Genomic DNA, 26,916 nt, shown 5'->3' with positions numbered 1-26,916 from the left:
ACTTATATTTATAAGACAAAAAAAGTTTTCAAATATTTTCGTATTCATTTACAAGCTTCGGTAATACTATTAACAGTTTTTAACTGTAGGTTTATATTAATTATTAAAAATCAAATCTGGCCAGTTTACGTATGGTAAATAAAGTATTATCTTTAAAAGCGATTGATGGAGCTGGAAGAAGCAAATTTGAACAGTTAAACTCCCTGAGTCACTTCTACAACGTATGCATATTTCAAAGCCTAGTATTTATTTTTTAACGATTTCATTGGTACTTTTTTTAGAAAAGGATATAAAAAAATAATAATATTGTAGCACAAGTTTATTCGTTGAGAACATTATCGTATCTTACTCTCTATCATCACACGACAAAAAAACCTTTATATAGACACAAATTATGAATTACGTTGATGACTTAGCAGCTTGCGAGATAAAATGAACTTTTTAACCTAAGGTGTAACAAAACGTAATATTATATAATACAATCGTGTCTTATTTGATTTTATATTGAAAAACATACAGTTCATTAAAATGACTAGGTACACTTATTCTATGGTACTATTTTTCTATGTTATCGTTGACAAGTGATTTGGCCACAAGGATGATATTTTCCGTTAAGTTATATATATATATATGTACATATATATATATATATATATATATATATATATATATATATATATATATCCAGCATGAAAATAATGAATACCAAGGGCTTTTTTAAGTATTTATAATCGTTTAAATAATTATATTCAGTAACCGTAACCTGTGAATGTCCCACAGCTGGCCTAAAGGCCTCTTCCTTTTTGAGGAGAAGGTTTGGAGTTTAGTCCTCCACGCTGCTCCAGTGCGGGTTGGTGGAATATAAATGTGGCAGAATTTCAGTGAAATTAGACACATGCAGGTTTCCTCACGTTGTTTTCCTTCACTGTCAAGCACGAGATGAATTATAATCACAAATAATATGAGTAATTGTAATTATCTTTTAATATAAGTCTTTAATATATAATTTGTAAATTGTTATAGAATAGAATTGAACACCTACCTTACTCGGAGAGACGGAAACTTGTTGTTTTCAATATTTTTATTTTAATATTGTAATGCTATTTATTAAAATTGTTGTTAGATCTGACCTGTAATATTGATAATATAATTTAAAAATCTTTTATACTTAAATTCTTATTAAGAGTGTCTATAAACACATTTATATAAAACAAAATTGCACCTTTTTGCACACAAAATGTTATATATATAACATGTTATATTTTGCACACAAAATGTTATATATATAACATTTCGTGTGCAAAAAGGATATAAAAATAAAATAAAGTACGAAATCATTGATAGATACTAGAAACATTTTCAGCTCTAAATGCCAATTTATGCAAATAACTCCACAATTTGTTTGTATTGTGACGTCGGTTCTATTATTATTTTTAAAAAACAATTTTTCACGTGTACAAGCAAAAAGAACGTTCCTGAAGTATTCATTTCCATTTTAAATATTAAGTTCAATTGCAGGAAACAGCCATAGACATGGAGACCAGTGATAAAACTTGAAACGACGGAATATATTGCATTGGACTCTCAGTCCATTTTATTGCTAAAAGAAGCGCAATAAAATGGAAAATAAAAGAAGGAATCACAAAGAAGACGATAGCCAAGAAAGTCCTCGTTAAAATGGCATTTTATCTAATTAAATTTTAAATTAAGGATGAAGGACATATTTTACGTAAAGAAACTAAATGTTTAACGAGGTAATCATTTTTCATTGTCTCCTTTGTCGAGTCGCTTATAAGACTGATACAAGGTTGTGACATCTATAGATCTTTTGTTTAAACTGCATACATGTATACGGCATAATGCGTTTAAAATCACAAATAAATAAAATTTTAAGAAAACTGAATACAAATCACGAAATGGAAAATGGAAATCATAATATAAAAATGTATGTAATGTCTTTATCATCTGTTCTCTTTTGATAATGATTCTATTTATGAATTTTGAATCAGAATCGCTTCTACGGATTTTTGGAGCTAAATAGACACCGAGTCGATACTATTACAGGGCCGTTACAACTGTCAATTATTTTTTGCGAATGGCTACACCAAGATGACATATTACATAAACTTTTGAAAAAAACATATCTTTATACATAAATATTGAAAAAAACATATCTTTTATTTAATTACCAAATACTGACAGTGTTGACAGTTATGTTTGATTTAGATATTGCGGTATATGGTAACAACGTATCAGATTGGTCCCGTTTCAGTCCATTATAAATAAGTAGAATTTACATCCAGAAAATTCCGAGATTTAAAGAAAATCGGCTCAGTAAAAAACCATTGACTTTTTCTGGCAAGAGATTTTCGTAGCAACCCGGAGTTTGGAGATCGACAGTAATAAGCTCTAGTGTTTCTGAAAACATGTCATTGATCTTACTCCTAATCTTTCTCCTGTTGTAGTGGTTACATAAACATTCGAGTTGAGTAAGCTGCGGTGTTCCACAGGGGTCGGTTCTCGGCCCAATCCTATGGAACGTCGGCTTTGACTGGCTCCTGCGGGCACCGGTCCTTCCCGGGATGGGGGTGCAGTGCTATGCGAACTACACCCTCATCATGGTGACGGGACGCACCTTTCAGGAGGCGGCCCGCCTGGCTGAGGTCGAAGCGTCACTCACGGTGGATCAGATTAGGATGCTGGGCTTGAGGGTTTCTGTAACAAAAACGGAGGCCCTCCTATTCCACGGTCCACATTGGGGTCCCCCTCGAGGGGCATTTATCACCGTCCCTCGGACGGTAATTAAAGTGCAGATCCAGATAGGTATCTGGGCCTGATTCTGGATGGAAGATGGAGCTTCGGGCACCATTTTGTCCAACTGAGCCCGAAGCTCATTAACGCCGCTGCCACCTACCCAACGTAGGAGGGCTGGAAACACCTTGCCAGCTTTTATACGCTGGTGTGGTGCGCTCCAAGGCGATGTACGGTGCACCCATCTGGGTTGGACGTTCTCACCGTTCGTAACAAGGCTCTTCTGCGGAGACCGCAGAGAGTCATAGCGGTAAGAGCGATACGTGGCTATCGTAGTGTCATGGACGGCAGCAACACTTGTCAACAATTGTCCAAGCGAAGCGAGCGAGGTCGAGCGGCAACCGTCCAGGATCGGCGGAGGTGGAGCAGAGCGTTAGAACAGTGCTTCCGCTGACCCGCTTTGCCGAAGAAGACCGGGGAGAAGACGTCGGCGCTATGCACACCTTCTCCTCCAGTAAGTCTCGCGGGGCTAGGGGGTCTCTTTACCCCGAGAAACTCCATAGAATTCGGAGGCCTGTAAAAACCTACCGTCAGGACGTCACGGTAGTATGCGCAAGCGATCCCGTGGCGTCCCCCGAAAAGATGGTGTGGGTACCGCTGGTTTTTAGTGTGTATTCCGGTGCCTTTAACGTCGGCGAGTCCTACATAGCCCCGCCCCCCACCTTTTCTTTACAATAAAATAAAACGAAAAGAATGAAACTGAAGAAATGAAAGTGAGAAACTTTAATTTATAACGAAATTATATATTTCTGTACCAATTGTTATGTTTTCAAACTTTATCCGCATATCTTTTTCATTATATTCATATGAGTTAAATTTTATTTATTTACATTATCAACAATATATTCTTGATTATTGCATAGTAGGTACTCCTTTTTTATTTATCCAAATAAAATTTAATAAGATAGTGGTGCATGATGCCATCCATAATATAACATCGTATTGTTACCATTTACTTGATATTAAAATAGTTTTGGTTAAGGGATAACAAGGAACGTACACACATGAAGACGAAACAAACAAACATTATATTCCTTTATCCCGAATTCTTAAGCAAAGTTTAGTCACGTTCGGTATCTCTCGACCTTCAGCCCGCAAGATGTTTCTGCGCCAAAAATTATTGTATGAAGAGCACTTGACAACGCGAGTGTACCTGACCCATTCCACCTCGCGAAACAAACTGAATAATGTTGAGATGTTTTCATGGTCCTCCCGTAACGAGAGTTGCTGTAACGCTAGTGTTGCAAAAGTCTGTTGAAACTTGGAGTGACCGTGTCAAAATGAGTACTGTTCCTTACAGATCTGTTTCGTAGTTATATTGTACGGTATTATAACAGCGTTTTTACTTATTGGTAGATCTACATAAATGTCATTACTTGGGGTTATTAGTCATTTCGACTGCTGTAATTAGTAAAGTAATTTATGTTTATTTTTTAAATAATCGATATAGTCCAAAAACATTTTGAGAATTTCATCCCCAACTGGGGGTAAACGCCTCTATTCTTTTTATTAGATCTTTTTTTCTAACTCACCCTTGTACTAAAGGTTTTCTCACGATCTTTTTCTCCAGCATGGAGGGCAAGATAAAGAATCATGTAGAAACATAACATTTTGCACTTGAAAAACTCAGTAACAGTAGCACCCAAAGAACGTGTGACCTTCGTAAGGTTCAGAAATTCTAACGACTTTACAATTTCAGCATAAATACTATGCATATAATATACGAATATAAGTAATTGGATTTTAATGTAACTTATAATATATATGCAAATTTATTTTATAAAAACCGCATAAGTAGTAAATTATGCTTGTCTGGGTTTGAACCTTCAATCACCCGTTCTAACCACAGAATCTCGATCTATCTATCTATCTTCGAAATTTACCTCTATAGAGATATATACATTTACTAATATACTTACACTTATCTTATATTATATATATTATTATTATTATCTACAGTACAGTAACAGCCTGTTAATGTCCCACTACTGGGCTAAGGCCTCCTCTCCCTTTTGAGGAGAAGGTTTGGAGCTTATTTCACCACGCTGCTCTAATGCGGGTTGGTTGAATACACATGTGGCAGAATTTCAATGAAATTAGACACATGCAGGTTTCCTCACGATGTTTTCCTTCACCGTTAAGCACGAGATGAATTATAAACACAAATTAAGCACATGAAAATTCAGTGGTGCTTGCCCGGGTTTGAAACCACAATCATCGGTTAAGATTCACGCGTTCTTACCACTAGGCCATCTCGGCTTCCATTATCTATTTTAACAAATTATCATCAATAACATTTTACCTTTTACAAAATCTCGTATAAGATTAAGTAAGATTGAGATAAGAAAAATACAATTTTCTCTGTTGTTTGTTTCTATTCATTTGCTGCATAAGGCTTTTTGTATTTTTAGACTACAATCCGGCGACCCTCACAGAAGACGTATTTGTCTCAAACGAATAGTGAAACTTGTATAGTTTCTATTTGTCTTCGTCGGAAAGTTTAATTTAAAACATAAAATAACGATACTATTACAAAAGGTTTTTGTACTTATATATTTTTCCTACTATTGCTTGCTGCTTCGCTTTCTTTGGTTCATGCTACCCTCGTTGGTACATAAGATTTAAGTTTAATAAACATTATTTTATATCTACCTTAAGGTTCGGACTTGAATTTACAGGACCATTCCCTAATATATTTTAATCAAATCAATTATTAGGATTTTTTGTTTAACGATCATTTTTGGTGCTGGATCCTAAATGGAATTATATTTATACTATGACAATAAGTAATTCGAATATAATTGTATTTATTGTCTAACACGCATTGAATAAATTATTAAAAAGTTAATAAGTAAATAAAAAATATATAGCAAAGTAAATTGATTAAAAAGTATTAAAACACACAACGGCTTTCGCAAACATACATTTCAAAGACCTAAATAAATACTATTTTAAAGCGGAATGAAACTGATCATTAGAAGTTAAGCCATTAGTAGTCATAATTACGCCAACACATTACTCAAAAGACTTTTACTAATAATAAAAATAAAAACCTTTTAGAAACAAGCTTTTATTTAAACCATGTACTAGAACTGAGAAAGGAGTCCACATACGGAATTTATAGCGCCGCGAATTTCCTGTAGCCAGGCTATTTAGAGATGAGTACTTGTGCCCGACTCTCGGTCATAAGACCATAGTCACCATCTAGGTATATACTTGTTAAGGCAACAAGCCCAAGCACGACGGCAATTCGTTGAGTAGATAGCTAGATAAGGAGTTCCTGTGGTCACCTCATGGCCCGATCATGAGACCATTTCTATAGTATCACATTATTGCAAAAATGGAATGGAATACCACATTTTACAAAAAATGGAACTGCTATAAAATTTAATTGCAAAAAAAAATATATTGAAAATAAATAAAAGCTAGTAATAAAAAAATCAAGTTAACCTTTATTTGACGTTAAGTCTATACTCTTATAAGATATGATGATTCTATATTAGAGAATTATACCAAAAACCAGATACTTTAAATCCAGAAGGATTAAAATTGCATTTTACTTTGACAGTTTTGAATTTGAGTAAAGTATTATGTGCCTAAACTTTGTTACAAATCATTATCACGGTTAACTAATTATTATTATTATTATGTTGAAACTATATTTTAAAATTTTCGTCAAGGTCGTAATTGCTCAATATTTCTTTAACGTTGCAAATACAATGAATACTTCTAAAAATGCGGGAATAGCATCCCCTTAAATACAGATAATATAACTTGTATTACAAGAATATTATAAACATTTGGTTCACACTATTAAGCTCCAGGATACAACGACGGATTTTAATGCATATTTTTTCATCATTAACCTGATATATATTCATTTTAATAAAAAAAGCATGCTTATAAATACATATAATAATTAACAGATAATCTACCTACTTAACAATCTACTCGTAGTAAACTCTAAATATTACACAACTAAATTAAAAAGATTGTTATGTTTGCCTAACAATCATAATGGTGTCATATTAAAATTTGTAGGATAACAACGTAAAAACACAAAGAGAATAGTGACTACAAAGATGCTTTTGTACGCCTTTATGAAATCTAAAGAGTACCTATTACGTTTTCTGTGTTTTAGGTATTGTTTTGAGTTCGTAACAGTTAAATAACTGTAAAGCAAAGTTCGAAACTAAGGTAAACTAAAACCTCATTTCGAAACTATGTTTTACGCTGTCTATCTAATAATTCAAGTTTAAGTATAAATTCTATATATATATCAAAATTTTACCTTTTTATAATATTAGTATACGTAGATTAATTGAATAGAGGTTTAGGTATCGTGATTTCACAACATAGACATAAGTATGCAAAACCAAATTAACTATACATATATTATATACAAAGAGAAAATTAAAAAAAAATTTTATACAGGTACGTTTTTTAAACGATTTAAGACATAAAGTTATGTTGTGTTTTTACTACATTCTTTATAGTCATGAAAGCAATACAATGCACTTACTTAAGGATATTTTCAACATGTACCTCTTGAATAATATATTAGGACTCACAACACTTTCTTGTTAAGTGGGGCTTTTAAGCCAGCTAGTTACTTTGTACTCGCAGTTTTAAATAATAGTTTTTTTTAATATTTAATAAATATAAACTTCTTTTATCTTATACAACTGTTTATATCTTACAAAATTTAATTTAAATATGATATTTTTTTATGTTTAAGATAGATTCATAAATACAAGATAATTTATTAATGATAATAATCAAATTAGAAATATAAGAAAATTTCAATTTTGATATGCCTACAGTATAATCACAATATTTATTTATCAATTATAATATTTGTGTTCAATTACCACAATCAATCATTGATTATTTTATTAGAAGCAAAGTTGTAAAAACACGCGAAGTGAAAATAAACATTAACAGGGAAGCTCCCACGTTCGTTTTCACTTTTATTTTGTTAGTCTTTAACTTAACTTGTATTCATTCGCCTGTACAATAAAATCCCGTAAATACATTTAGCTTCGTCTAACGTTATAAGTAATTTTGTATATATTTTCCCTAATAGTCAGTATATATCATAAATGATATAAATAATACAAAAAAAAACTAAATTGTTTTTTTTATATACTAGTTTTCGCCCGAAGCTATAATAGCCTTTGGAGGGAGGGGGGTTAGGTTTCAAGTATGCTTCATACATAATTTCATCAAATTAGGTTCAGTGTTTTTACCATAAAAGCGTAACAGACAAACTGAGTTACTTTCGCATTTATAATATTAGTAAAGGTCTGTTAAATATTATAAAAAATTATGAAAAGTAATTCGATCACAGCAAAGTCGATCAATTTTTTTCGTGGATATTATATATACTCCACTGTCTTGCAATAAATATAGTTAACACAATCTAATAAAAAAAGAAAAATAACTAAATAAAAGTCTTAAAGCTGAGTAAACGCCTACTCCCTCCTCAAAAAAAATGTTTGGAGCTTTTCGGTGGAAACGTGGCCGAATTTTATCCGACTTATACCGGACATACCTACCAGTTGTCTATTTATATTTTTCTTTATTAAGCAACGAATACGAGTTGAATTATAAACGCCAATTAAGCACGAAATTAAACTCGTGATCTTCGTTAAAGAAATGAGGCGCCAAAATACCACTTTTCTACATTCAAAGATTGTTATATTACTAAGTTATAGCTGACTTTTCTCAATAGAATTTATATTTTAAGCCGGTGAGCGCTTAATGTAGCGAACCCACTAGCCACTAAGCCTCTTCAATTCATTTTTAGTAGAATGCTTATTAACGCCTAATTAGACAAAGTTTTTATTCCATTTAGTTTTTGTTATGTGTTAGAAATCCTTGAAAATTCATAATACTAATGATCTAAATATCACACATATTAGTTAACGACGTGCCTCAAATAAACTTCGTAACGATGGATTCGGAGAGGAACGGAGTGACTTGTAGACCCCAATTTTATGTAAGTGAATGAAAACTTTATGGATTTATTTATATTGAGTTCCTTTATTATGTTACTTAGTTCCAAAATTCAGTTTCCATTACATTCATAAACGGAAGTTTGATAGGAATATCAACCTTATTATAATACTAAATATTTGTATTTTCACATAATTAAATTATTGGTTCAAATCCAGGCAAGTACTAGTGCCCTAGAGAATGGAGACCTGCATAGGCAGCCGTCCGTCAGATCGTCACGGTAGCCCGGACACCGGCGAGCCCCAAATACTGTTCCCGTGGGGAAAACGCATAACGCTTTTTTTCAGAGTGAAAAAAAGGCAAGTACTATTAAATTTTCATGTTATTTTAAATAGACAGGAGATCAATGTATATAACGAATGACCATTCTTATTAGAGACATTATAAACATTTCTACGACAAAAGCGCCTTGTGTAGTGGTACGGTTCTTGGACAAGACTTCTGGCCATATTAAGAGCAAATTCTGGAATGTTCATAAAATTTGCAGATCCCAGCGCAATAAATGAAGGAGCAACTGTATATGTATTTTTTTATGTTAATATATATATATATATATATATATGCTTTATAAAAATGCTTTACGGAATACGGTATCCCTTTAAAAAACGTTAAATATAAATGATTGAAATAAGTAGTATGTATATTTTCTTATTACTTAATCAAATGTGGTATATGAATATATTTAGTAGTATAATATATCATTAGTATAAACGTTACAGACTCGCTGCGACCTTACTAATTAAGTGCATAGTTTCCAAGCTTCGAAGTCGAATCTAGATTTCTTGATTAAACTTCAGGACAAGATTCTAATTCAGAACGAATTAGATTGTATCAAATTCAAACTACTTAATAAATTATAGAAATATAAACTTTCTTATTGATTATCAATAATAAATACACATTTGTTTTAAAAATAATTAAATACAACAATGATGGATCAATAAATTAAACTTGATAGTTAAAAGTAATCATTAACAGTTTTGACATCTGTACTAAGTTGAATATTATTTAAACTAGGAGCATTCAGTGATTTGGTAACCTACAGGGATATTAATTAAATTAAGAAAAAAACATTTATTATTATGATTATTACCGCGATGTAATACAAAGTATACAGCGAAACTTATGATTCCAGTAATTATGATAGACAGTCATGATTTAACCTTAATTAAAATATTATTCCACAACAAAAATAAAATAAATTATGAAGTAATAATATCAAAATCTGAATGTAAAAAAAGTCTATTAATTTCCCGCTGCTGGGCTAAGGCATCTCCTTTTGAAGAGATTGGAACTTATTCCACCACTGCTGCTCCTCTCAAATACATATTATTATTAATAAATCTAACTCGCATGGCTCTGCATTTGTGTTGACACAACTCTTAACATTTTACCTTTAAACAAAATTATGAAATACGTAGTATTATTGTTTAACGGTAAACAAATAATGCGTGGGTTTTGCCCAACCAGGGGGTTTGCACAAAGCTACCTATTATGAGTTATATGGGTTAAGTGTTAAGGTGCATAAATAATGAAATGTGTAGGATGAAACAGCTTATTAATAATGAATTTCATTACATATCTCGAAGAAATTGCTTGAATACAGGACGATAGCATCTTGTTCAAGCAATTTCGTATCGTTATTAAATTTCATTAGGTGCATATTTACTTCATTTATTCATACTTCATACAATTCTGTCTGGTAGTAATCAAATGTAATATCCGTTAGTTTTTATTATGGAATTAATAATCTATTAATTTTACTTTTATAACATAATATGAATATTTTGATATCGTATTCAAAGGTTTTAATCCTGTAAATATTAAATTTTCTTGTATTTCTTTCTTGCGGTTGTCTTTAACATTATTTTAAATAACCCTGACCATAAAGGCTCTGAATAAAGACTACAACTAAGGCAACATCTTTTGTTGTAGCTCTACAATACATTGAAGCTTATTATCTAGCTGTGCCCCGCAGTTTCCCCCGCGGTGACATAATATTGGTTAACGATTTTCGTTACTGTTGTATATTAATAGGCAAAGACAAAACAGTTCAGAGCCTTTTTCTCCATTTCTTTGTGAAATTCATATCTTTTTTAAATAATTAACAAAACTTTTGGACAAATTTTGACTGCGTATGTTTGACAACGCTAGTATTATTAAAAACTAGCGACCCATATCATTAACTAAATACCAGCTCTATTCGTAAGAGTCTCAGCTAATTAAGGTCGAAGCTTGAAATAATATAGATAATCTATAAACTTTCTCAATTAACGGATTATAAAACGCAAAATAATTTATCGAATCTGTCTGATAGTTAATTAAGTTAATCAAATAAAATCAAATCAAAATGAATATTTTTCAAGTAGGCTCTTGAGACTTTTGCATCATTTTACAATATTTTAGAAATTAAATTTAAAGCTACCCTCGTTTTGGTATGTAGATTCTACCAAGAAGAACCGGCAATAACTTAGTAGTTACACTTTTTCGATCAAGTAACATTATTTTAACATTATTTTTCGATCAAGTAATATTATATTTACAATAGAATTGAATTATTATTTATGTTGTATGATAATCAATGAATACCTCCGTACTTTTTTTATCATCTATATTATATAATCCTTTATTGATTACGCCTTATTAATCATTTTTCTGCATATATAATATAAATTTAGTAATTGTCAAAGCTAGTAATTGAGGAATTTTATTATAAAAGCGAACACCTTGCCCAAGAGAAGACAAATTGAATTTGCAGAGACGGAAACCTTGAGTTATAAGTTTTTTTTATCTCTCTTGTTAACAATATTATTACAGATATACATTAAAAAGGAAGGTATATTTGACGTCAAAAGAAGGGAACATTTGATACATTTACGACAAAAGTAAAATTCAATTAATACTAATACAATTTCAAACTTTAATTTCCTATAATAATTTCCGAGTAAACAAACTACAATAGAGTTGGGTTAAAACTAAACGGGAGACCCGTTTACAGACAATCAATAATAATTAACGAACAAATATTTCTTCCAAAACAAGTACAAGTAAGTTTTGCCTGTCTCCTGGTAGTACAATATTATTTAAAATAAATATCTCAAAATTTTCACTTTAATTATTAATTTCAAAGCGCTTTCGTAAGGGCCAAAATTGTCGTACGGTTTTATAAAACATTAAGTACATACATTGAATTTATTTAAGAGAAAGCAGTGCTTATGTTGAAAATTGTAAAGCATTTTATAATACTAACGAAGTCTCAAGTACTGGGAGCACTTGAAGTTGTATTATGTTTGAACTTTTGTTCATTCCTCGTTCGTACATTCCCTCCAGAGGCGGTTAGGAATGCGTTGAATATAATAAATAAACAGAGATTTTAAAAAATTAAGGACTTGAACGTCTTGAATAGTTTTACGTAACATTATAGAGATTAATATGATTGTTTGGGATGACTATTTCCATTCATATGGTTTATTCAATTTTTTTAACATATGTTTTTTAATTAGTATAGTATATATATTGGTATATATATTTTATTTATTATGTATAGGTAAGCTTGAAAAATTGTCATGAAATCTGAATTATTATGTATTTCATTTGTGTTAATAATATTCATATCGTGTTCAGCGTTGAAGGAAATCAACGTAGCGAAACCGGCAAGTGTCGCTAGACAAAAATATACAGATATATATAGAGAAGCGTGGTGGAATATGGACCAATCCTTCTCATTAAATGGTTGCCTTAGACTAGCAATAAATCATGGATTTTACTTTCATGGTAATATAGTGAATTTTGTATTCGAGGACTAGTTGATTTGTTAATAATTGCATTATTTGGAAAAATACACTCTAATGAAAACACATGCGAATAAATTGTCTTTAGCTACGCTATAGGATATCACGTGCAGTAAAATCGTCATGGACATGCCGAAAATACGTCGTTAAACCGTAATAATCCCGAAATATCTTAATATTGATAGCTCACACAATACTACCTCCTCTTATTATTCGAGAAATATAGAAAAACTGGAGAAGTTAATTATAAATATATTATGAATACTTATGTACGTTGTAAAAATGTTAAAATAATCGTAATTGAGATCCAAATATGTAGTGATTATGAATGAAACCATATACCTCGACTCGAACATTATCTACTATAATTATTATGCATATACTCGTACAGTATATTTTTTGCGAAGGCGTGACATACCAAATCCAATACTACAATAGAATGCTCAAAAGAATTCCGTGGTGGATCACTAAATATAATCGCATTAGATTTTCGAACAATAGTTTCATAGCCTATAGGAAGGAGCTTTGATCAAACTACACATTTTGTAGGACAAATATTTTTTTCAATAATGTTAATAATTTTCTTAAGATTTAATAAAAAAATCCACATAATGTAATCTGTACTGTATTACGTAATTTGTTATATATTAAAGATATAATATAATATCAAATAACTCACCGTTTTCATCTTTGTATCGTCGACATAGGGAAAACATTATGTTATTCGCCTGTCACTGGATTCGGTGCGCCTGAAACAATACAAATTTTATAGATAAAGAAAATATAAGTTCATATAAAAATCAAACAGGCTCTCATAAATACTTTTGAATAATGAACTACAGAATTAAATTGGGTGTAAAGCCTATCAATGTTGAAATCAAAATATAATTTATTTTAATAAGCTCTTATAGGCATTTGAATCGTCATATTACACGATTGAATTGAATGAAAGCTACCACCTGTTCGGAATAAATTATAATTGCGTACACTCAATGCGTACACTTTTTCTCAAATGACTGCGTAAACTTCCAACAAATAATTCATTCATGAACCGCCAACTAGCCCTGAATATTTAATATATTATGTCACTCGCGTCGCTGGCCGTTAATTAGAATATATAACAAGGTTTTGAGATACATATAAAAAAAATACTAATGTAAGTTCTATTCGACGATCGACTTCTGTACCGAATGTATGAATGTGTCGAGTCGTTCGATCGTGATTGAGTAACGAACATTGAAACAATTGTATTTATAATAAAATAATTTCCATCCGTGGCTTCTGCCACGTGTGTGGAAGTGTGTGTTTGTGGAAGGGCGGGCAGGTGTTCCAGGTGAACCCCCAAAAAACGTGTTTGCAAAATTTTATGATTATCATTTGAGTTAAGACGTGAAATCGTAAAAAAACAAACACTTTTGTATATATAATATTAGTAAGGATCAGCAAAATTTTGCTCTACTGCTTATAAAATATACCATAAATAAATGAATGTTTATTTGATAAATAAAAAAAAATACTTTTTTTTCGGGAATCACACATTAAATGATAAAACGTCTGTCTGTCCGTCACAGTCTTATCTCCGAATTTATATGCAAAGTACTTTTTTTAATTGGATACAAAAAATTAACCAAATATTTAAGGGCATAACATTGATGGTACATTGCCGATGTAAGGTATGGTTAATATTTCTTACATCGCCAATGTCTATGGGCAGTGGTGACCACTCCTCAACAGATGAGCCATTTACCGTCTGCCCAAAAAATCAAATATATCAAAACAAGCAAGCATCTCCGTTCGTTAACGGAGATACCCAATCTTTAAAAGTACTGAACCGAAAATTTTAATAATAGGGTCTTAAATTAATATTGTAAAAGAAATCTTAAATGAAAAAGTTCATAAATTCCCTTGCTATATTACAGAACCCTTTCCACACAAGCACGACTCGCGTTTGACGGCTCGGCTTTTGTGTTTTCTGATACTGTTAAAAGATTATATCTCGTCAGTGATATCGTTCTATGTCATATACTCATATGTTTCTTTTTTTTAATTTCAAACAATATATATAAAATATTTTCAAAAAAAAATCGCTGCGGAGTAACAATAGTGCGGAGTCTGAAAAAAAAAATCTAATCAAACTGTAATAATTTTGAAATGAATGCACTGACTTCGCTCGGTATGTAAGATAAACACATTACTATTGAATAATTGAACAAATTCCCTACCGACTATTACATCAACGAAATGCACAAAAGTTTCTGTTTATACGTCAGTGTGCCTTTTCGTATTATTTATTCGTAAGCTCATTAATATTTGTCACGATTAATAAAGTTAATTAGTTTAATGGGATTTGTTACAGAAGCCCGGTATGGCAACAACAGATAGCGATCATTCGGTATGTAGACCTAGACTAATCTGCAGTTACCAACTAAATTAGGTCAATGAGTTAAGATTCTTACTATCAAACTAAGAGGTCGGAGATGATTTTTTAAAAGACTACATTCATAATGACTACTTATTATAATTATAAAAAAAAATTATGAATTTTATTCATGAATTCATATTTAACTATATATATTATCATATAATATCTAACTATATATATATATTATCTTACGACCTTAAAACTATACTAATTCATTTTTAGTATTGTTTTAAGATTTTATTGATAAATATCTGTATATTTGTGAACTAAGACGATTAATTAAAAAAAAAAACTTTTAGTTTTTTAATTTACTTAAATATCAAATACAAATGACAACATATCTAGACAGCTACATCTACGAACCTGCGTTAGCCTATACTCTCGATCTAGACGATTCATTAAAACCCATTGTTTGCGGACACTATTAATTAAAGTACAGTACTTTCGCAATCGCTATTATGAATGGTCACAGCACTATTATTGCAAAAAAAAAGTTTATCACATGTGGGTAGAGTGTTGGAAAATTAATAAAAGACGTGTGCAGCTCGCGAAGGATTTGTAGCGACTGGCCGTGTAGTCGGGCCAACTTCGCCGCGGTTCGGCGGAGGTCGGGTATAATCGACATTCGTAGGGCTTTCAGGACACTGGACAAGTGTGTGCCCATAATGTGATATAGTGAATCTCACTCATTCCGAATGAAAAATGCAATAATAGTGCATTCAATGGGATTTACACATGAATACATTGAAATTGAAATTTTAAATAAAAATTACAACGCTATAACTTAATATTAAAGTAACGAGTTATTATAATGTCTTGTAATCTTTGTTTTAGTTATAATAGCAGTAGTAGTAGAAACAAATTAATTATTTAGATTACATTATTCTCAAACGTCTCACGATATGCAATGTTACTCGTATTTTTTGGACAATCAAACTTTTAAAGCTCAGAGCATCGAGTAATTTTTCAATTTACGTTTCGTAGCTTGAAATGTGTACTCCTTTCCACTCATTGACTTATTATTAAGAAATTGAACAAATTTGTCATGGTTTTATTCTGTTGGTTTCTGAAATGATTTGCTCACTTCCGTCGAATTATTTGGACATCTCTTCGTGTTTATTGCACGTGTATATTAAAACAAATATTATAAATGTAATAACAGGCTGTAAAGGACTCGCTGCTGGGTAAAAGTCTCCTCCTCTCTTAAAGAGAAGGAGATTTCACCATGCCGCTCCAGTGCAAGTTGATGGATTTTCTTTTCTTTCGATGTTTTCTAACACAACTGAACAGAGCTTGCGCAAGCAAGAGACACGAAACATTATTTAACATACTTATACGACTAGATATGAAGATAAATTAAATTTTTATATGATGATAGATGAAGTAAAATAAATTTTAATAATAAAATTAAAAAATATAATAATAATAATAATATAAATATCCTGGGACATTATTCACACACGGCCGTCTGATCCCAAATTAAGCAGAGCTTGTACTATGGAAACCAGACAACTGGTATACTACATATACTACTTTTCTTTTGTATATACATACTTATATAGATAATTACACCCAGACTCAGGACAAACAGATATGTTCATGCACACAAATGTCTGTCCTGTGTGGGAATCGAACCTACAACCTTCGGCGTGAAAGGCAACCACGCCAACCGGCTCTTAAATAAATGTAATAAGAACCAACTATAGTTTAAAATATAACTACAGTCTAAATAAGTTAACATTTCAAAACAAAATTCAATAGCAAATGTATACTTTTTTGAATACCAGGAATAAATATTTAACAACCTGTTAACTACAGGTATGAGCCGAGATGGCCCAGTGGTAAGAACGCGTGAATCTTAACCGATGATCGGTTCAAACCCGGGCAAGCACCACTGAATTTTCATGTGCTTAATTTGTGATTATAATTCATCTCGTGCTTTACGGTGAAGGAAAACATCGTGAGGAAACCTGCATGTGTCTAATTTCACTGAAATTCTGCCACATGTGTATTCCACCAACCCGCATTGGAGCAGCGTGGTGGAATAAGCTCCAAACCTTCTCCTCAAAAAGAGGAGAGGAGGCCTTTAGCCCAGCAGTGGGACATTCACAGGCTGTTACGGTAACTACAGGTAGTGGGTAGGTCTCACTGTTTTTTTCCACGTTGCAGTGCGCGTGAGTGTAATATCAAATTATAATATCAGGGGAGCAACTTTATAATACAATATATTAAAGTTAAACGATATAATTATCATTAAATTACTTTTTTCACAAATTGAAAGTGATATAATAATTTTAGTAGTAGAAAATACATTATTTTTAAAAGTATGCCGTTATTATAGACACATACTATAAAAATAATACCTAAACCTCACACACATGTAACTTATTTCTTTTATAATGCGTTCAAGAAATATTACTTACACTCTTGTGCGAAATATTTCTTAGCCTTGATAGACAGGAGCATGGTTACAACCGGGCGTGTCTCGCGTAAACGGGTGACCGGGGTGCAATGTGACCGCGTGACCCGGTCACCATATGACCCGGTTTGCAGCCGGGTATGCACCGCCCGGATTCGCACTCATTGATTTAAGATTTGGGGAATCGGACCAATCTGTCTCGGTGTTATCCTATTGATTTCTTATTCTGATACGATTATTCAGTACCATATAAAACATACTGATACTTTCTATCACAGTAATTTATTATAGCTTTGTAATGAAAATGTTTTAAATAAAATTAATTACAACATATACTCATAATACTTAGACTATATAAATTAGTTAGTAAATAACAACTGTTAAACATCAGGTAAGTTTCAATATTCAAAAAGAATTAACATTACTAAATTATATTAAAGTGTAATAATACATTCCCTATTTGTACTTCGCATGATTTTTGTACTGTTTAAATTTTGCTCGACATTGTAGTTTCATTAGTGACATTATCATCACCTGGAACATATTGCTTCGGCGACACCCTTAGACCATTTACAAATCCAGCATAATCTGATTCCGACTGTACACTTCCATTAAAATGGGGAACACATCGAATGCTTTTATTTACAAACTTAATAATTCGTCTCATACCGAGTAATTCCTTGCTCAATTTCACTAGTGAGTTTGTCTTCAACTCCAATATGCTGTTTAATTTTTCTTTCTCTAATTGCAGGAGCAGATTTCTTGTTTGTGTTTTCAGCTCTCTTTGATTTGCCGCTTCTAATTGCTTACCCATCTCAAACAGTACTAGTCTGAAACATTTTTTTACCTCTTCCAAGTTTTTGTTTACTTTATTTAATTCGTTTCTTGTATGTTCCATCTCCTGGTGAAGTTTTGTAACGTTTGTGTCTTGGAAGGTATTCGGGGCTTGTATTTTTTTATTTTTGACTCGTTTGACGATGATTTCAACAGCTGTTGTATCATTTCTAAATACTTCGTGAGACTGATAATGATCACCTATATTACTGCTTTGTTTTATATTTTTATTTGCGGGACAATATATTTCGGATATTGAAGTTTTTAATTTTAATTCTTGTGACATTTTGTGTTTAATATATTTTGCTCTATCAGGGTTAAAAATTTTGCTAAAAACACTTATATTCAACTAAAATATTTCAAAAGTAAGTAGACCAAAACAGATTATTTTTATTTTAATATAAAAATTTTAATATGTCAAACTATAAACGTTTTAAATATAATACATATGGCCGCCTAGTGAGCGTCTCATTGAATAATTGAAATTGTCGATGACAAATATCATAACGTCATAGGATATAATTTTGCCTTTATTCTCTGCATTATATCAATGGAAATATTTCTCATAATTTGAATTATTTCAATTCAGATAAAAAAAGGAAGGAAGAAAAACATTTTCATTTTCTCATTGAAAAATCAGTCTTCAGCGAGCTCTTTCAATTACGTGCCTCCTCGGTGTATTAAACATAAAATGTAGAACGTTCGCGCGAGCGAGTGCACCTCTTCCGGTCAGATGCGGCTACTGAGGCGCGGTATTGCTGGTAGCATAAAGAGCAGTGCTTAGTATAATGGGGAAATATTTTAAATTGGCAATAGTTACATTTTAAATTTTAAGATGCAATGTATAACTTACGTTCAATGTCTATATTCAATAAAAAAAATTAATTATCTAAAAGCTAAGATTAATAAGATAATGGGTTACAAAGCGACTTTAATATTATTTATAAATTACAGTTCCATCAGCAACAGTGCAAAGCGTGACTCAATCAGATGAATGATGCGTGAAGGCATAAATTTACATATTCCATATATACCATGTTCCATCTCATCAATAAATATCTTAATTTTTATACTTTATCCCACCCGTAGGTTTCCTAGTTGTTTAACTTCAATAAAAGCGGTTTAGTTTTTAAGTCGTGAGAAGGTAATAAACAAACAGTTAAAGTAACTTTAGCATTAATAAAACAAAATAGTTACATAATCATAATATTTAATATAAGTAATATTAGGAAATATTTTTTATTTAAAAGCGAACAAACATGCAGGAAGCTTATCTTATGGAAAATTACTACCACCGCTCATGGATATCGGCCACACCGAAAAGCTTGCAAGTATGTTGCCGGCCTTTAATATAAGTACACTCTTGAACCTTCTTTTAAGACCGTCCAATTGAATTAAGTTATCACTTAATTAAAGACTGGTTAACATAAACTTGTACTTGTACAAAAAGAAAATTTAGCAAGTTTTCAAAATCAAAACCAAAATATACTTTATTCAATAAGACTCATTTTAGAAGATTAAATTCAATACGACAAAGAAGTCAGTCGGTACTCTTTCTCATCATTCATATTCATAATATTAATCATTTGTGTAACAAAAGTTTCAGTAATTATATTAAGTTGTCGACAAAAGTTTACGCAATTGTATAATACTCGCTGAATAATTGCAAAAATACAGAAATTCATTGAACACGATGAAAATGGAAATATTAAGATACAAAAATATTGCACTTTTATCCCTATTATTCATTATAAACAAAGATTAACACTATTAATGTAAAACATATATTTTGTAATACGATATTCTAATTTTTCGATAACTGATCACTTTTCTAATAATCGAGATAAGAAAAGAGAAGACGAAATCAATATTACGACACAAACTTCGCCTTCCCAAATCGATTATATATTGAAACTTTGCTATCAATTCTATCAAATGGTACACAGTAATCCTTTTAAACATGCTTCAAATTATTGGAAACTGGAATGAAATCTGAATAGGTCCAGCTTGAACACTGGTCGGTAAGCGGTCTGTGGAATTTAAATGTAAATACGAATTTAAATTGGATGGATTGTGCGGTCATATAAATGGACTAAGATTCTTTTTGCATGCATTTTTACATAAAATTACAATGAAATCCAGGGTTCAATCATCAATGAAAAAATCATTCATATCCTAATTTTTACACTAATAGTAGTTTCCCTTCAAAACGTATAAAGCTTTCGTCTCTTACGCTACTAGCTACCCGTTCAAGCTTCGCATTAGTTGTATAGAGCTCTACATAAAACGTTTTGATTAAAAGAAAAATACGTATAGAAACATTCATTCTTATTTACTAAGAAAAAAAGTAATAATAAATCCCTTCGGCTGCATCAATAAAATTAAAAATGTATATCTTAAGATTAACAGTGTAAAACGCGGTTAGACGATTAACTTTATTTCTTTGTATCTATAACAATGACAATATTTTATAAAAAGAAGATATTTATTAAAAGAAAGATATCCAGATAAGCTATCTATCTAAATTATCAATCTATAAACTCATCCAGTGATACTGGTGGTAGGGCTTTGTGCAAGCTCGTCTGGGTAGGTACTCATCAGATATTCTACCGCAAAACAGCAATACTTGATATTGTTGTGTTCCGGTTTGTAGGGTGAGTGAGCCAGTGTAATTACAGGCACAAGGGACATAAAATCTTAGTTCCCAAGGTTGGTGGCGCATTGGCTATAAGCGATGGTTGACATTTCTTACAATGCCAATGTCTATGGGCGTTTGGTGACCACTTACCATCAGGTGGCCCACATGCTCGTCCACCTTCCTATTCTATAAAAAAAAAAAAAAGTAAAAGAGAATTATAAAAATATACAAAAACAAAAAATATATATTTATGAACAAATAAAATTACAACATTTGAACCATATCGTACGTAAGTAATTCGTATAACTAATTCGATTAGGATAACTGTTGGAGATCCGTTTTAACCTGTGTGCCAATCTTGAAACGACAGGCTGAGCATAAGGCGTAAACAGGACCATAAGGCGTAAATATAAACGTTTATGACTAATCTACATCAGACAGGTCAGTCAGTCAGTCTATATCAGTAAAACAGTCAGTCAGGCTTGGATTTTAATACTGAGAGGACGTGCAACTAAGTGAAAGGCTTCAAATATTTTTTTAAAGTAGACAAGTAAAAGTATGTTTGCTTCAAAATTGATAACGTCAAAAACATAATTGGCCGTTACGAAACACTCGACAGATGAGATACAATTAATTAGTAGATATTGAAAGAATTTATAATCAAAAAAAAGCGATGAATAAATATGGTGTAATACAAATAAAAATATACAACTTTCATTAATAAAATAAACATATCATTCCTTGCATTACAATAATATCCATGACTATCTCGTTGGTCTGGTGACTGGGGGTATAAGGCCACAGATACCGAGGTCCTGGGAAGCTCGTTCGCCCAGGAACTTATTATTAATCACAAACATCTGAGGAGATCCATCTCTGCTTTCGCCATCTCTAGATCCGACCCAGTCTATAATATATATACCATTTACTAATCAATTGAGTCGAACGGTGCACGGCTTGGTTGGCAGCTATTAATCAATTTTGCGATTTGAACGGTTAGCATCAGCACATATACACAAATGTAACATACATTGTGTATATGTGCTCTCAGAAATCCCCTCGTAATAAAGCCAGTGGAAAGCCCTTTATTCTAAATAATATATTCTACACAACATATCACATTTTTTTTGTTGATAATGACTACTAGTCCTTATCAAATTCCTATTTTCCTTAAATATCTATTAGTTTTCACACGCCCTATGCACACAATGTCGAGAATCTTATTAGTCGACTTTTAGACACAACATCTGAGAAACTTACTAAAAAAAATTACAAGAACTTACTTTACCTGATGAAATAATAATAATTTAAAAGAAGATTCTTTTAAAATGACTATTTCGGTTTTATTATTGTTAAATAACTCCAGGTTTCACATATCTTATTACTACGTTCTTAATGTTTAACTTCAAGTATAATAAAATTATTATAATCAACCCCTTAGTATGGACCTGATTTTATGCAGATGTATATTCTTCTTTATTTTCCCATACAGTACATGTATTACTTAGCTATTCATTTCCATTCTGACACTTGATTTATTTATTACGTATATAAAAAAAAAAAACATAAAAATGCCGACAGGCAATCAAACCTAATTTTAACTAGCTTAATTTTAAGTACTACCTAAAAATTCAGTTAAAAAGTTCTTTACAAATTTTATCTGCATATATATTTATGCAGCTAACCCCATTTCGCGAGTACATTCGACGTCCCACTTTCTCGGCCTCGGCTGCACAATACCTAGACATCTACTTGTATACTATACTAGATATTCAGTGCTTTCTCAGTCTAGGCGTTCTATTGAATTACAAGCTACACGAACTATTATTGAATTACGTCATAGATACTAACTTGATAAAATAGATCGATTTGTAACGATCTTGTTTTCGACTCCAGTGTAGGATGTTGACTATTCTCTATTCGGGTCATGTTAATATATATGTACAAAAAAATGTTTTCATATTACCATTAAAACTAAATACATATACAAATATAAATAGGCAAAGACCAGTACAGAACAAAATGGAAATAATAGTGGAAAAAATCAACCAATGCAAATTTTTCTATTTTTCTCAAATTTCAATGATGATGATTATGAACCACTGAAGGAACACTAGTTATAAAGACGAAAGGAATATGATTATATTGAAAACTTCTTTTGAACCATCTACCTCATTTGAGGTAGATGGTTGGAAAAGAAATGAAATGAATCAAAGACACTGATGCAAATTATGGCATTTCTAAGTTTGTAATGATTTAAAATTCATGCTTTGAGTTGCAGATTAAAAATCAACATAGTGTTTACGTGCTTAGAAGATAACCAACCTTGAGTAAAGTACATAAACATTTTTCACACATTATGGAACCTTAATAGTACCTATTATGTCTTCATTATAATAAGTGTGTCACACTTACCTACTATAATCTCAGATGGAATACAAATATAGCGATCCTATCGCTAAAAGTTTTCAAAATCAAGTTCTTTTTTTGTTTAAACTATTTTACAAATATTGAATTTTAACTAATTGGTGGTTTTGTTCAAGCCCGCCTGGGTAGTTTACCACCCATACATTACATATTCCACAGCCAAGCAACAATTTTTAGTAGGGACTCATAATTGTTGTAACCGGTTTAAAGAGCGAGTGAGCCAGTGTAACTACAGGCACAAAGGACCCAAAGTTAACGGCGTATTGACGATGTGAGAGTGGTTAATTTCTTACAGTGCCCGGATACTAATGTCAATAATACCAACTTCGATTAATTATTTATTATAAGTTTGACGTTTAAACGATTGCGGATTTGATGCATTGATTGATGTAATTAAATCTTGTATTAAATTACGTACAGGTATATCAGTTTGGAGACGTTTTTACCATTTGTAGTAGCGTAATACAGACAGTGACTAAAGCCTAAATACGAAGCGCTTTGAATCTACATTCATCATTCGCACTGCGAAACTGGAACCGTATTTCCTGATAGGTACAACGTTGGTGTCTTCAAATCCAGAGTAAGCAGGTTTCTCATAGGCAAGCGTGCTACATCCTAGACTGTGCCGATGCTTAACATCAGGCAAATCAACGGTCAAACGCTGGCCTATTAAGTGTAAAAAATAAATAAACCAGCTTGCATTAGCTACCATGTGCCTCGAATTCTTGCACAATTAGCGTTAGAAGTGTCATTTATTATATTCTTTTGTTAGTAATTAGTTATTTACATATTAAAATATATGGGAGAAAGTGAAAACTTACGTCTCAAAAAAGCTAAAACTATTTATAAACCAATGATACAATAATAATTAAACGTCATATTAGCTGAGGAAAGATTTAATTTGCCATAACGGTAGAGGAATGGAGAAATATTTGTCTACGTGCAAATTATAATAATCAAAGACATGTATAAAAAATATTACATATCATTTTTGAGAGATAGCGAGATAAAACCGAACAACTTAAAAAAATAGTTTTAGCTTTGAGCATTAAATATATTTAAATCAATATTTTACATTAATTAAATTCTGCTTATGTTCTGGACTACATTTTTTTATTTAATCTGTTAGAGTACTAAGTATGTGTATACTATATGCCGCCTCAGGGTTTCTTTAATAAGATAATAAACGCTAAAATACGCTAATGAACCTCTCACTTTAACAATAGACGAGATGTAAAGCCCCTTAACATTGAGTGGGAAAATGACACCGTGTAAGCGTCGCTAGCTAAGTGTAACACGATATACTATTTCACAGGTACCACGTCGTTTAATTCATTACTTAATATTTCCTATTATGTTAAGAACCTTGCACGGGGATTTTAAGATATACCTTATCGAATACGCAGAATGTATAATAATTTTAGTGTTTTATTCATTTTGTTATCAACTTTGAAAAACCGGTAAATGTCTCACTGCTTGGCTAAGCCCTCGTCTCCCTTTTGTGGAAGGATATAAGGAAGACTTTTGTCCGAAACATGTAGGTTTCATGTTATTTTCAATTACCACCAAGCGCAATGTAAATTATAAACACATATTGCGCATAATAATTTAGTGATGCTTGCCCGGTTTAGTTTAGAACTCGCATTCCTCGGGTTACTTCGGCTCATTAATATATCACAAAAACCTTAATCGGAACTTCCAAAATTTACATTCGCAAAAAATATGAGAGATTTAAACGCTTAAATACTCGAGTGATAGATGGTGTTTACCCAAAAATTCCCTTAGTCGTCTCTTATGGTGTTCACGGATAGAGATAGTGGTAGTTATAAATAAAATAGGGACATCGCACTCTTTTGCATTGAATCGGTGGGAACATAGAACTTTAGCGTAGTGGCGCGAGGATCGGTACCAGCGCAAACGTATCGTTGGACCGATCCTGCCGGCCCTCAAGTTCTGGATAAGACGACGTTCACAAGTAATGCCCGATCATGGTAGTTTTTGAAAATACCTGGGGAAGATTAAACACGAAGCGACGTACATATGTCACCAATGTAGTGCGAACCTGGACACTGCCCAGCATACGCTAGAGGCGTTGCCGTGGATGGTTAAGGTGGGGGTACCTCGCGTGTCTTATTTCAGACGACCATGAGGGATGTAGCCGGGGTGGGTCGCACTACCGTAGGTACTAGCGAGTGAAATTGCGCCCCCTGAGGAGAGCTCTGCCGAGGGAACGCAGATACGTTATATAGACTTGATCCCGTTATAGTTCTATCCTTCTATGGTGAAATCGTATCGGAGGGTGGCAGTTTCATTATTAAGCTCGCAGTAAGACTTAAAAAACATATCGACACTTCGGACTACAAAGGACGTGATATTTATATCACCTGATATTGGCGAAAATGACTTTTTAGTCCTTCACGGAGGCCATGGAGTCCTATTTGTATCTAACGGGTACGTTTCACAAATATTCAATAATTTTATAGATTTATAAATTTATTTAAGTCACTTGATAATTAAAAAACTAAACTATAGCCGTAGCTACCCCCCTCCCCATTTCGAAATACATACATATATATTATAAGACATTATTTGATAATTTATGTGTTATATTTGGGGTACAATGAAATTAAAACAAAAATTATCTTATGAAACTTTATTAACTTTTGATGAAGTATAAAAATCGTTGACTTAAATTCTAAGTTATTATACAATGTATACGTAGGATAAAAATCAACAGGTTGAAATAGTTTAAAGCCGGTAATCACACATAAATATTGCACCTAGAGATATTACTTGTTATTATTTAAACTTTGCTAAAAATATTTTATCTTTTTAGTAATTTTAAGTAACATTATAAAAATTTCAACATTAGAAAATTTGTTTTAAATTAATTAAACTTTTTTTTATCGCTAAAATCTAAATGACGCCTGTCATTATGACATTAAAGAAACGAAAAATTATTAATGAGTGAAAAAAGTCAAACATTACAATTTTAAGACTAGCAACATGAACACGAGTAATTTTTTTCTTCAATGACGCAAATAAAATAACGCAAACGTATTAAAATGTTATAAACAAATATATTCGATATATAAAAGAATGGCACGAAAATTATTACGTATAAAAAAGTATTATTTAAAAATGTAAAAGAAAAAAAATAAGGCATAAGAGAATTCATAAGAGTATTCGATATTTTTAATGTCATAATCAATTTTTTCTACATTATAAATAATTGAAAAACTTCCATCATCTAAAATTTAACTAAAATAGCCTCAAATTTCGAGATTCTTTTAAATTCGAATTCAATTAATATCATTGGACCAAACAAAGAGACAAAAATAACTTTATTTATTATATACAATAAAATTATTGCAAAAAATTGATTAAAAAATCTGTGTGAATATAAAAATTAACGTTTATTATAAGAGAAAATTAACTATTTATGCCCGGTTACTATATTTAACGAATGGTTATTGTAGATCAATAATAATCGATTATTTATAATGCCCGGTTATTATATTCAAAATACGATTTGTTTTGCTACCGGATACTAGAA

General features: G+C 31.7%; 1 protein-coding gene across 1 annotated transcript in view; it reads right to left on the bottom strand.

Moving 5' to 3' along the window:
- Positions 1-15,589, bottom strand: part of LOC126776110 (uncharacterized) — a 75,399-nt gene extending 59,810 nt beyond the window's left edge. The window contains exons 1-2 of the mRNA XM_050498401.1: positions 15,406-15,589; positions 13,300-13,369 (exon numbers count right to left, since the gene is read on the bottom strand). Coding sequence (XP_050354358.1) covers positions 13,300-13,336 — 37 coding nt within the window. The 5' untranslated portion in view covers positions 13,337-13,369; positions 15,406-15,589. The remainder of the gene's footprint in view (positions 1-13,299; positions 13,370-15,405) is intronic.
- Between the last annotated feature and the right edge of the window lie 11,327 nt (positions 15,590-26,916).

This window comes from Nymphalis io, chromosome 19 (genome assembly GCF_905147045.1).
Source record: "Nymphalis io chromosome 19, ilAglIoxx1.1, whole genome shotgun sequence".
NCBI lineage: Eukaryota > Metazoa > Arthropoda > Insecta > Lepidoptera > Nymphalidae > Nymphalis > Nymphalis io.
This window is presented reverse-complemented; position numbering and strand designations above follow the sequence as displayed.